The 12173-nt window shown below is 48.1% G+C and overlaps 1 protein-coding gene across 4 annotated transcripts; it reads left to right on the forward strand.

The window, feature by feature from the left end:
* The first annotated feature begins 1098 nt into the window (after positions 1-1098).
* ANKRD33 (ankyrin repeat domain 33) lies at positions 1099-6443 on the forward strand. 4 transcript variants are annotated; one of them, XM_079140136.1, is made up of 5 exons: positions 1099-2991; positions 3175-3423; positions 3660-3789; positions 3944-4084; positions 5108-6443. In XM_079140136.1, the coding sequence occupies exons 2-5, from the start codon at positions 3259-3261 to the stop codon at positions 5827-5829; spliced, it is 1158 nt and encodes a 385-aa protein (XP_078996262.1). In that variant the 5' UTR covers positions 1099-2991; positions 3175-3258; the 3' UTR covers positions 5830-6443. The 4 variants fall into 4 exon arrangements, with proteins under 4 accessions (XP_078996262.1, XP_078996261.1, XP_078996264.1 ...); XM_079140135.1 differs by having other exon boundaries at positions 3660-3957; XM_079140138.1 differs by lacking the exon at positions 1099-2991 and having other exon boundaries at positions 3225-3423; positions 3944-4060.
* Positions 6444-12173: the final 5730 nt, after the last annotated feature.

Raw genomic sequence — 12173 nt, forward strand, 5'->3', positions numbered from 1 at the left:
GAAAAACAAGCCCCTATTTTTCTTTCTTTCTTTTTCGCTTTTTCTTTTTTCTTTGTTTCCTGGTCCTGGGAATTGAACCTAGCAAGGCGAGCACTCTACCACTGAGCTACATCCACAGGCTTTTTATCATTTATTTATTTATTTATTTGTTTGTTTGTTTATTTATGTGTTAGAAAACTGGGAATTGAAGGTAGGAGCTTTTTACCACTGAACTACACCCCCAGCCCTTTTAATTTGAGACAGGGTCCCTCTTGATTGCTTAAAGTTGCTGAGGCTGACCTTGAACCTATGATCCTCCTGGCCTAACCTCGGGAGTAGTGGGCAGCTGGGATTTTAGGCGTGAGCCACCACACTCAGCTAAAACCCTATTTCTTAAACCATGCATGACATGTTCACTTGCAGACAAAATAAATGAATGGGGCTAAGTTTAAGCAGAAAGGGTTGGGAAAGCAAGATCTATGTCGGGAGCAACTTCTGGCTTTGAGAGTCACATGAGCATGTGATGAGAAAACAACAGTCACTACTACAGGAAGCTGATGAATCAGGAAGCTACTCACCAGAGCCCGCCTGCTGCTGTCATGATTTGTGACAGCAAAACGGATGTCCCATGCTATGTAGCTGTGTTCCAAATATATGTCTTGCACAAGAGCAGAGACTAAACCACAGATTCCTTGTTCAAGGGGACCTGGGAAGGACTGTTTTAGCTTTCTAGCTCCTGTAGTTTCGAAGAAACACTAAAAGTAGCTTTGGATTGACGTTAAACAACCAGCCCACTACAGACAGATTTTGGTTCCTCACAACCAAAGGCACTCCTAACTGCTATGCTACCCAAGAAGCAACAAGGACAGGTTTTTTGTTGGTTTATTTGTTTTTTTTGCATTACTAGGATTGAACCTAGGGTCTCATGCATACTAGGCACCTACTCTACCACTGAGCTACATCCCCAGGCCTTTTAAATTTTATCTTGAGATAGGGTCTCACCAAGTTGCTAAGGCTGGCCTTGAACTTGCAATCCTCCTGCTTTCACCTCCCAAGTAGCTGGGATTATAGACATGGGTAAGAACAGATCTTAAAACAAGGCACTGAGCGAAACAAACAAAGAGATCATATTAGTTAAAAACGGATACACAAATCAACTCTATCTTTTTCAGTAAAATGTACATTTTCTTTTCTTTTCTTTTTGGTACTGAGACTTGAACCCAGGAGCACTCTACCACTGAGCCACATCCCCAGCCCTTTTATTTTTTGAGACAGGGTCTAGCTGAATTGCTTAGGTTGACTTCAAACTTGTGATCCTCCTGCCTCAGCTTCCTGGGTGGTAGTCATTACAGATGTGTGCTACCACCTCACCCAACTTTATTTTTTTATTTTGAGACAGGGTCTTGCTAAATTTCAGAGGCTGGCCTTGAACTTGTGATCCTCCTTCTTTAGCCTCCCAAGTCACTGGGATTACAGGCTTTTGCCACACACCCTGCTGAAATGTACATTTTCAAGGATATATAAGTGCCGATTAGTAAGGGGAGGAGGAAAAATTGGCCTGGGGACCAAGGATAAAAGGGAAATAAAGTGAAACATTACTTACAGAGCAACATTTTACAGCAGTGAAAGTGATCCAAACAGAGAAATGTAATTGTTTTAATTTTCCACATCAGAGGTCTAATTCATTAAATTTAATATTAAACAATTTAATAACAACCCATTATTGCATTAATAATTTAACTTAAATATTTCATATTTAATTTACCACATCAAAACTAATCCATTAAATTTAACACATTATAAGTTCTATATTTATTTATTTATTTATTAATTTTTTTGGTACCAAGGAGTAAACCCAGGGACACTTAACCACTGAGCCACATCCCCAGGCCTTTTTTGTATTTTATTTAGAGATAGGGTCTTGCTAAATTGCTAAAGCTGGCTTTGAACTCTTGATCCTCCTGCTTTAGCCTCCTGAGCCACTGGGATTACAGGCTCGTGGCCACTGCCCCTGGCATGTTCTATACTTTATGTGCGAGGGCTGGGGTACTAGGGACTAAACACAGGGGCAATCTAATATTAAGTTACATTTCTAGTCCTTTTTATATTTTATTTTTGAGTCAGGATCTTACTAATTGCTGAAGTTGCCTCAAACTTACTATCCTGCCTCAACCTCCAGAGTGACTGGGATTACAGTAGTGCTCCACCATGGCTGGCTATACTCTATATACACTTAATCAGACAATTCTTTATTCCTTGATTTCCCCAGAATGTCAAAAAAAAAAAAAAAATGTCCAGGTGACTTCTGAAGACTCCCACTCCAAGTGGTCCTGAGAGTCCCAACCCTATTCCTGCCACTGCCTCCTCCCTAATCCTGCCCCATCAAAGGGGAGGGAACTTCAGGCTTAGACCCCATAGCCCTTCCATCTTCAAAAACTGTCTCGGGGGCTGGTTGTGGCTCAGCAGTAGAGCGCTTGCCTGGCATGGGTGAGGCACTGGGTTCCATTCTAGGCACCACATATAAATTAATAAAATAAAGGTCCATTGATGACTAAAAAATATTTAAAAAAGAAGAAGAAGAAGAAAAAGAAAACTGTCTGGGAGGCGTTCAGCTGACCCAGAAGGCTGAAGGCGAGTGCCTTTTGTCCATCGCCAGTCCTACTCAGCGCCTGTGTCCCACCTTGCCCCTGGCAGGAGGAGCTGCCCAGGAGTTACTCTGTCTGGCAGGATCTTGGGGCAGGTCTTGGATGGCTAAGACAGAGCACCTGCCCCTCCAGGTCCCCAATCCCTCCCTAACCCGCTTGACCCAGCTCAGCCCTGAGGTGTTTGCAGCAGCTCTTCCTGAGAAAGTCCAGCCAGCCATCTGTTATCTGCATTGCTTCCTGGGGAGGGACAGTCCCTGCGGCCACTCCAGAGACCTAGTAAGTGTGCTCCTACACATCCGAGGAGTGCTCCTGGGCCCCGGGCTGTGCCACTGCAATGACCACCTCCTGAGGACCCTCAGAAACCCAGGTAAGAGAAAAAAAGACAGACCCCTGTCCTGAACCTCACTGACACCCTGCCCTCTGCTGGGTCCCCAGCCACCCCCTGCTTGTCTTCCACCTGGTCATGGGTGAGGCACCCTGGAGGAGGGTTGCAGCTGGGGGACCATCCGTAGGATCCAGGAAGACACTGCTCTTCGCTCTTCTGTCATAGCTGCTGCCATCCACATGAGGAAGGACCTGTCTTTTGGCCCCAGACTGGAAGAGGAGGATTTGCCATTGCAGGGGGAGGGAGGCCATGTCCGAGGCACTGTCCTGCCCCAGCGAGGGCAGCCCTACTCCACGCAGCAAGTTGGGGGCCCTGTATCGGGCCTGTGTCCACAATGACCCTGCCCAGCTCCAAGCCAAGCTGGATGTTGGGGTCTCCCCAGAGGAGGCCACCCAAGTTGACAGCAATGGGAGGGTAAGGAGCTCCAGGGGCTTCCCAGGGCAACTGGGGACAGGCGGCTTGGTACCCCACCACACCACCTGGTCTGCCTCTGAGAGAGTTTCAGGGTCAATCCCCACTGCCTGGAGGAAGCAGGTGGGTGAGGGTGGTCTTCACAGGGTTTGGGACAGGCTCTGGCTAGATGTGGGTTTAGGGGGCAGAGGGACAGGGAGACCCTGAAGGAAAGCAGAGCTGAGCTGCCCTGCCCCCAGACAGGCCTCATGGTTGCATGCTACCACGGCTTCGCGAGTGTCGTTGCCCTGCTCAGCCGCTGTCCTTTCCTCGATGTGAACCATCAGGACAAAGACGGGAACACAGCCCTCATGCTGGCTGCCCAAGCAGGTGCGAGGCTGCTGACCCCCACCTTTCACCAGCCATCAGGCCACGTTTGGTGCACAAGGTCCACGCCAGACTGGGTTGTGTCTGGTGGAGGGTGGATTTGGAGCTTCGTCACCCCTCGCCTGGGAAGCCAAGCTCCACCTTCTGTGTCCTGCAGGCCATGCTTCTCTGGTGAGTCTCCTGCTCAACTACTACGCGGGCCTGGACCTAGAGCGCCGGGACCAGCGGGGGCTCACAGCGTTGATGAAGGCGGCCATGCGGAACCGATCAGAGTGTGTGGCTGCCCTCCTCATGGCAGGTGCATGGGGCCTGGACTCGATGTGTGACCTCCAGTCCCTCTCCCAGGCTTCTCCACAGACACTAAGTCAGCCTTCCTTTGGTTGGAGAGAGGAGAGAGTGGAGATGGAGGGTCAATCTAGGCCAACTTCCTGGAGAAGGGGAGCTTGCTTTGGGCTTCTCACAGTGAACAAAGTCGAGCTATTGATAGCTCTGTTTATGGAGATTCCAGAAAGAAAAGTCTGGGAGGGTGACCTAGACCAACTGTAAAACCTAACACCAAGAAGGGCTGCATCTGGAACCGAACTCTTAGGTTTTGGTCTGGACCCTGCCACTGACTCTGTGACCCTGGGCAGGTGGCCTCCCTGTCTGGGCCACACCATCATGAGGGTGTTGGCCTTGCCTAAAATGACCTTCAGCTCTGGCAAGCCTGGCCCCCAGGAGACACAAGATGTCCATGTGGTGGCCAAGTGGAGTTAAGGGGAGGGGGCGGTGAGGCCCACACTGTCTGTAGAGTTGTGGGCCCTTGTTATTCCGGAGGCGGGGCTGCCCTCTGCTGCTCACTCTGAGGGATCCCCCCCTCCAGCTTTTCCCTTCCCTTGCCCTGGGTTTGATGAGACAGGAGGGACATCCACAGCCCCTCTTTGTCTGAGTGACTCCTTTTCTCCCACCCCCAGGATCAGAGGGGTGTGGGGATGAAGACACAAACCAGGAGAGGGAACCCATAGAACGTGCGCCCACATGCCTCCCCCTGAGGGTGTGGGCTTCTGCCTGAGCTGGCAACCGTCTTCCTCTCCTCAGCTCAGCCTCTTGGATTCTGGAGGCTGCTATTCTGCTCTGGGTTGGAGACCCCAATAGCTCTCAGAAGTTTTTCCCCATCTGGATTTTAGTCTCTTCATCTCTTCTAAACAGGAAGTGGCAATCCCAGGCTGGGACTCCTTGGTTTTGAATCTAACCCAAATCAGTCCTGCTGCCAAAGTCTCTGCTCTTCTGCAAGTCACACATTCCTTCTCCCACCCTCTTGTCACCCTGTGCATTTTCCCAGGTGCTGACTTGACCTCTGTGGACCCTGTTCGGGGCAAGACAGCCCTGGAGTGGGCCTTGCTGACGGACAGCTTTGACACGGTACGGAGGATCCGGCAGCTGCTGCAGAGGCCCCGAGTAGAGCAACTGAGCCAGCATTACCAGCTCGAGTGGCCGGCCTTGCCTGGTCTCGTAGCTCAGGCCCAGGCCCAGGCCCAGGCTGCTCCATCCCTCCTAGAAAGGTTGCAGTCCACCCTGAGCTTCTCCTTTGCCCAGTCCCCTCAGGAGGGGGGTGTTCTGGACCACCTTGTAACCATCACCACTGGCCTGGCCAGTCCCTTCCTTGCCACTGCCTGCCACACACTGTGTCCTGACTACCCACCTGCACTTGGCACCCGAAGCAAGTCTGTGCCAGAACTGCTAGGTACAGCCCCACCTCCTCCTCCAGTACCCCAGCCCCCCCAGGTAGTACCTAGCCCCCGGGTCTTTGTCCCCTACCAGAGCCCTCAGGGCATGTTCTCTCAGTGGCTGCAGCCCAGGAGTAGTACCAGCACTAGGTCCCAAGTTCCCAAGATCCTCCTCTCCAAGGCTCCCTCAGCCCCCAGACAATACAAGTTCATGTCCAGGTCTACAGGGCATAATAACCTGGTCCTTCCTCTCTGGCGATACCAGGAGCTCAGGTTGGAGAGGAAGAGACAGGAGGAGGAGGAGAGGTTGGCACAGGATCAGGGGAAGATGGGCTAGGTCAGGCTAGGAGCAGGTAATTAGGCCCTTTTCTAAGCTCCATTTTGCCTAGAGACACTTCTGCCTTCCCATCCACCTCTATTTAAGTAAATTGGCTTCCAACCTATGTACAATGTTATTCATTACAGCACTGTTTTCAACAGAAGAGTGAAACTAACCAAAGTGTCCATCAATAGGGGACTGGCTAAAATTTGGGGGCTAATTACTGTATACCCTTACACTATATTCTATGCAATGCATTGTAAAGCTAGAGTAAGGAAGTTCTTTATGTTTTGATATTGAAACAAACTGAATTTGCCCCCAACCTGAATTGGGAACAACTTCCTCCTGCTGAGAATGGAGACTGAAGGGCTGCCTCCCTGCCCCACCCATGGCCTGACAGATACCAAGAAGCCGGGAGGCAAGACAGCCCCCTCCCCAGGCTTGTGTAGCACAGGCTGATGAAATCTGTGTATGTACATTTCCTGCCTTTTGTCTCACTTCCCTACTGCAGCTTCTTCTCCTTTATAAGTTCTGTTCACCTTCAGGGATTTCAAAGATGGAACTTATAGAACAATAGGTTTCTTTTATCTTCCTTCAAAACTGGCTTTGAATAAAATCTGTTTTCCTACCAATTTGATTCCAAAATATTTCTGGAGCTATGAGCATTAAAGTCTAATCTCTTCCTCCCTGCTCACAACTGGTGCCATCCAGTAACAATGTGAAACTTTTCAAGATGAATTAAGTGATAATAATTGAGGGGTAGAAAAGCATGCATGTCACACTACTATTTGTCAGAGTAAAATTTTCACCGATATAAATATGACCAACACACACACCTGTAATCCCAGCGACTCCGGAGGCTGAGGCAGGAGGATTACAAGTTCAAGGCCAGCCTCAGCAACTCAGCAACACTGTAAGCAACTTGGTGAGCCCCTGTCTCAAAATAAAGTAAAAAAGGCTGGGGATGTGGCTGAATGGTAAAGCACCCCTGGGTTCAATCCCCAGTACCAGAAAAACAAACTAATGAATATAGAGTACCAAGATGTAGTTAACAACTTAATGAGCCAACCAGCAGGATGGATCAAAAAGAGAAATGAAAGACCATTACTAACAGTTGGAGGAAGAAAACATGCTGGACCAAGATTGCAATATTAGGCCAGGTGCAGTGGCGCACACTTGTAATCACAACTGCACAGGAGGCTAAAGCAGGAGGAACATTAGTTCCAGGTCAGCCTGCAAAATAAAAATAAAAAGAGCTGGGGAAGTAGCTCAGTAGTAGAGTGACCCTTGGTTCAATCCCTGGTACAAAAATAAAAAATAAAAAAGGAGCACTTCAAATGAACTTTATTAGCCAATGATCTGAAATGAAATATCTTTGATGGGGCACTTAGTAACTTTTGGGGGATTTCATTTGCAAATTTTGAATATTTCTCTCAACACATTTGTTGCAGAAATATATTTGCTTGTATATTTATAATAATCCTAGCAACCATTTATAAGGGGCTTACTATATGCCTTAACACATTTACCTTCCCAGTAATCCTAAGGATTCCAGCTTTGAGGACAGGAGGCACAGAGAAGTTAAGTAATTACCCAAATCCCTCAGCAAGAAGCCAGCAGAGATCAAGACTGAGATCCAGTCACCCAATTGTGGCCTCTGCAAAGCTACTCCATACACCCTCACTAGAACAACTCTGGGAAGAAACATACCATTTTCTCTGGGAAAGAACTGAACAGCTGAATGGGGGGTGGGAGGGGGGCAAGAATGGAGGAAGGAGGGACTGTATAGAGGGAAAAGAGGGGTGGGGGGGAGGAAAAAATAACTGAATGAATCAAACATTATTACCCTATGTAAATGTATGATTTTGCAAATGGTATGCTGTTACTCCATGTACAAACAGAAACAACATGTGTCCCATTTGTTTACAATAAAAATAAATTAAAAAAAAAAAAAAAGAACTGAACAGTTGACCAGGTGTGGGAGGGAAAATCTTCATTGACTATCTTTTTGAACTTCTTGATTTGAAAAAAAAAAAAAGAAAAGAAAAACAACTGTATTTTTTAGACCAGTTTTAGATTTACAGAAAATTTGTGAAGGTAGTACACAGAGTCCCCTCAGTCTTCTCTTATTAATGTGAGTATAGTACATTTGTTGCAATGAACGAGCCAATATGAATACATTATCATTAACTACAGTCCATATTTTATTCACACATCCTTAGCTCTTACCTAATGTCCCCGTTCTGTTCCAAGATCCTATCCAGGATGCCAAATGAAATTTACACATCACTTCTCCTTTGATTCCTTTTAATTGTGACAGTTTCTCAGCCTTGCCTTGTGGCTGATAATCTTGGCAGCTCTGAGTAGTACTGGTCAGGTATTTTGTGACTGTTTCTCAACTGGAACTTGCCTGTTGTTTTCTTATGATTGAACGGGGCTTATGGGTTTTCAGGAGGAAGACGGTAGACAGAGGTCAAGTTTTCATCATGTCAAGGTCAGGAGCACTTCCTGTGAACATGACCTGTGACTGTTGGTGTTGGTCACCTGGCTGAGGTACTATTAGCAGGTTTCTCCTATAAATTTACTCTTTTCTCCTGTTTCTATTCTGTACTCTTTGGAGGGAAGTCACTATAGGAAACCTATGCTCATAGAATGGGAGTTAAGTTCCATCCCTTTCAGGGTAGAGTATCAATGTGAATTATTTGGAATTCTTCTGCACAGAATATTTTGACTTTTTTATATATATACACTGGGACTAGGGATTGAACCTAGGTTTATCTAACCACTAAGCCACATCCCCAGAATTTTTTTTATTTTTTAGTTTAAGACAGGGTCTTGCTAAATCGCTTAGGGCCTTCTAATTGCTGAGTCTGGCCTTGAACTTGTGATCCTCCTGCCTCAGCCTCTCAAGTTGGCATTTAGACTTTTTAATCATGTATGAGTATATTTTGAAAAAAATTAAATCTGCTCTTTTTTTAATAGCTGTTCCATTATATGAAAATTTATTAAATTTATTAAATTTATGTTATTAAAACATAAGACAAAAAGTACATATTTGGCAAAAGACCTAAAACAAATACAGAGAAAAACTTATGTTACAACACATTATTTTTTTCTCCAAGTAAATGAAACATTTTATTTAAAATATTTGATATACCCTAGAATATTTTCTTTCATTTTGAAAATGTATGTGCTTTTATTTCTAGATCATCACACTTTTTGGAACAACTTTTGGAAGGATTATGAAATAAACTACACCCCTTGATGTTGCAAATTTGTCCTGAATTTCAAGTTGATATTTATTAGATTTACTTCATTTTCATTTGGAGCACACTCTCAAGACTTTGAGTGCCTGAAAATCATACTAGTCTCTGTCATTAACCTAAGGGATGTGCCTGGCCTTGTTAGTGCTATCTCTTCCTTCCTTCCTTCCTTCCTTCCTTCCTTCCTTCCTTCCTTCCTTCCTTCCTTCCTTCCTTCCTTCCTTCCTTCCTTCCTTCCTTCCTTCCTTCCTTCCTTCCTTCCTTCCTTCCTTCCTTTCTTCCTTCCTTCCTTTCTTCCTTTCTTCCTTTTTTGGTACTGGGGTTTGAACCCAGAGGTGCTTAACCACTGAACCACATCCTCAACCCTTTTTAAAATATTTTATTTAGAGACAGGGTCTTGCTGAGTTGCTTAGGGCCTCACTAAGTTGCAGAGGCTGGTTTTGAACTTGCAATCCTCCTGCCTCAGCTCCCCGAGCTAGTGGGATTATAGGTGTGTGCCACCGCACCCAACCAACATCACTTTCTGATTTAATCTTCATCTTCCTTCTATTGTACAATCGAGGAGACTGAGGTTGTGAAAGCTGTGATGGACCCAGTGTCTCTTCTTGATAGGTGGCTACATGGTGCTTGAAGCTCAAGTCCCTGAGACTCCAAAGCCCATGTCCATCCCACTGCAGCTCATGATGTCTGCCCACAGCTGAGCTTCCTCTGCTTCTTCAAACATCTCCCTCCCACCTCCCACCTGCTCAGGGGTGACCCCAGAATCTACAGGGGTCTCTCTGTTCCAACTGGGCTGGATTTAGTGTAGGAGGCAGCAGAGGCAGGAGTCTCCCTACCTTGCTGAAGATCCACCTTTCCAATCCTTGGCCATCTTCAGGACACTAGAGTCCCAGGCTTTCCCTCCAGCAAACCCTCATGCCTAGCCTGTCTCTCTAATCCCCTAACAGCTCCTGACAGCTACCTCCAGTCTTCCCCAAAGCCCTTCCCCAGGCTGATCAGAGGGGAAAGAAGCCTCCAGGCCTGGACTTGCTCTGCCTGGGCCTCCAAAGCCAGTCTTTCCTCTGTTGTCCGGGTTCCCCTGCCCTCATTCCAGTTTCTGAGGCTTTCAAATTATGTCCCTGTCAGCAGAAGCTGAGAAGCCCATGACAAGGCCTGTAGCTGTACAGAATGCAGGCCACAGGGAAATCGCCTTTGGAATGCAGTAGCCCTGGATTTCCATCGGGCCCCTGCCTCTCCCAGCCTGTTTCCTGGTTTACAACAGCAAATGATGATCATATATAACCACTGCTGCTTTCCAGGTTGTTGTGAGCCTAAAGAGTGAGGGCTCTGCAGGGCTCTAAGCGCCGCCTGGCACATGGTCAGGCCTGGGAGGTCAGCAGCAGACTGAGCAGCAGCCAGTGATGAAGTAGTCGAGTGGGCAGCACCGTGGAGGAGGCCAGTGGATGCTCCCTTGGGATCCCATGGCCTCTGTGATTCTAGGATGTTATTCCGGTGACCCTCAAAATCCAAAGACACATCCCAGGCAGCCTTCTCAGCATGCCCACCCCAGCCCCAATCACAGCCTGCTCCCTGTCACTGTGGCACTGAGGGCAAGCCAAGCTGTTCACTGCTGGGCATGATCCATCCCTACCCAGGAAGATGGGGCTCTGTGGGTGGGACTACAGGGTCAGCTGTCCTATCACAGGCTGGGATGTTAGCTAGGCTCATGGAAACCCCCCTCCCCTCACTTCTGTGTAGGCAGAGACCATGTCTGCATACCCAGCTCCTGGCTCAGTGCCTAACCTACTCAAGGCACAAGAAATGTATATAGAAAGGAACTGAGAAGGCTCCAGTAAGGTCCAAGATGCAGAGAGGGGCCTATATCATCTACCTCCTCTCAGAGGTTGCCTCCTTTCAGTGGCAATGTCCCCAGTAATGCCAGGGCATGTCCCAGGAAACCCAATGGGTCAGGAGAAGGCAAAGGAATAGATATATGGGGGGAAGGACAAAAGAAGAGGTGGAGACTCATTGGTCTGTGTTCCCTTTTCTCCATACTGGGGAACTCCAACAGGATTCCCTCCTTACCAGCAATCATATTTTCCAAATGACTGACTGCACCCATGCATCTTCCACACACCCGACCAGGCTGGCCATGCCCCCCGCCCCCCAATCTCTTCTTTGTCCTGACCTCTCAGGACCCTTTGCCTGTAAGGTCTTAGCTGCCTCCACCGAGGAAGCCACCTGGCCAGGGCTTATGCAAAGATTTGGACCTGCTTACCTCTCTCCTTACTCCTAGAGGGACTGTGGCTTTCACTGTCAAGTGAAAGGCCTGAAGCAGAGGAGTTGAGAACAAGACCTGACCTTCCCCTCAACAGCCCTGCCCCTGCCTGCTCAAGTTAGACAGACTGAAACCTCCACCACAGTCACACACACAATGCCAGATGCAGATATCAACAGCCAGGCCCCCAGGGTTGGCCAGCTCACAGGCACAGAAGCACACACAGGCCCACTGGCCCACAGACTCCCAGTAGCATACAAAGGGACCACATACCCAAGCACACATGAACACAGTCACACAGGTGCACAAACACATAGAGGCACTGACCAAGAAAGACAGGGTTCCCTACTCCCTGTGGTTCCAGCCCATTGTCTTCCCAACCCTTTGCCCCCAACACTGTGCATCCAGCTCCTCCACACATGCCTGGTGTGGAGTTCCAAAGTCCCACTGACCAACTGGAGCAAGAGATGGAGGGTACTGGAGCAGGCCAAAGCCTTGGTCTTAAGTCTCCCTTTAGACCTGGTGTCTTCCTTGACTGGGAAGAGCCATGGGCCTTCTCAGAGAAGGACAGAGGAAAGCAGGTCTAAACCCAACTCCTTTGTGCCTGCTGACACCACTCTTGGATACCTCTCTGCTCCCCATTCCCTGCATCTGTGCCAGTGCCCTGCACTGGGGGACAAAGGTCAGAGGCCTGTGATTTGGAGAGTCCTGGAGACAAGAACTTGCTTGAGGGCCCTCAGCCCCAGGGCCTCTGGTTCTGGGAAGGGCAGAGCCTGGGCACGAATGCTGGAGGGGCGGGAAAGGGGCAGGATTTATGGCATTTCCCCTCCAGCTGGAAACAA

This window comes from Sciurus vulgaris (assembly GCF_902686455.1).
Source record: "Sciurus vulgaris genome assembly, chromosome: 5".
Classification (NCBI taxonomy): Eukaryota; Metazoa; Chordata; class Mammalia; order Rodentia; family Sciuridae; genus Sciurus; species Sciurus vulgaris.

Excerpts from the sequence above, each read along its gene's own strand:
- ANKRD33 (XM_079140135.1), top strand. The coding sequence starts at position 3,259 with ATGTCCGAGGCACTGTCCTGCCCCAGCGAGGGCAGCCCTACTCCACGC. Across the intron at positions 3,424-3,659 it reads AAGTTGACAGCAATGGGAGG|ACAGGCCTCATGGTTGCATG; the intron begins GTAAGGAGCTCC and ends CCCTGCCCCCAG. Across the intron at positions 3,958-5,107 it reads CTGCAGGCCATGCTTCTCTG|GTGCTGACTTGACCTCTGTG; the intron begins GTGAGTCTCCTG and ends GCATTTTCCCAG.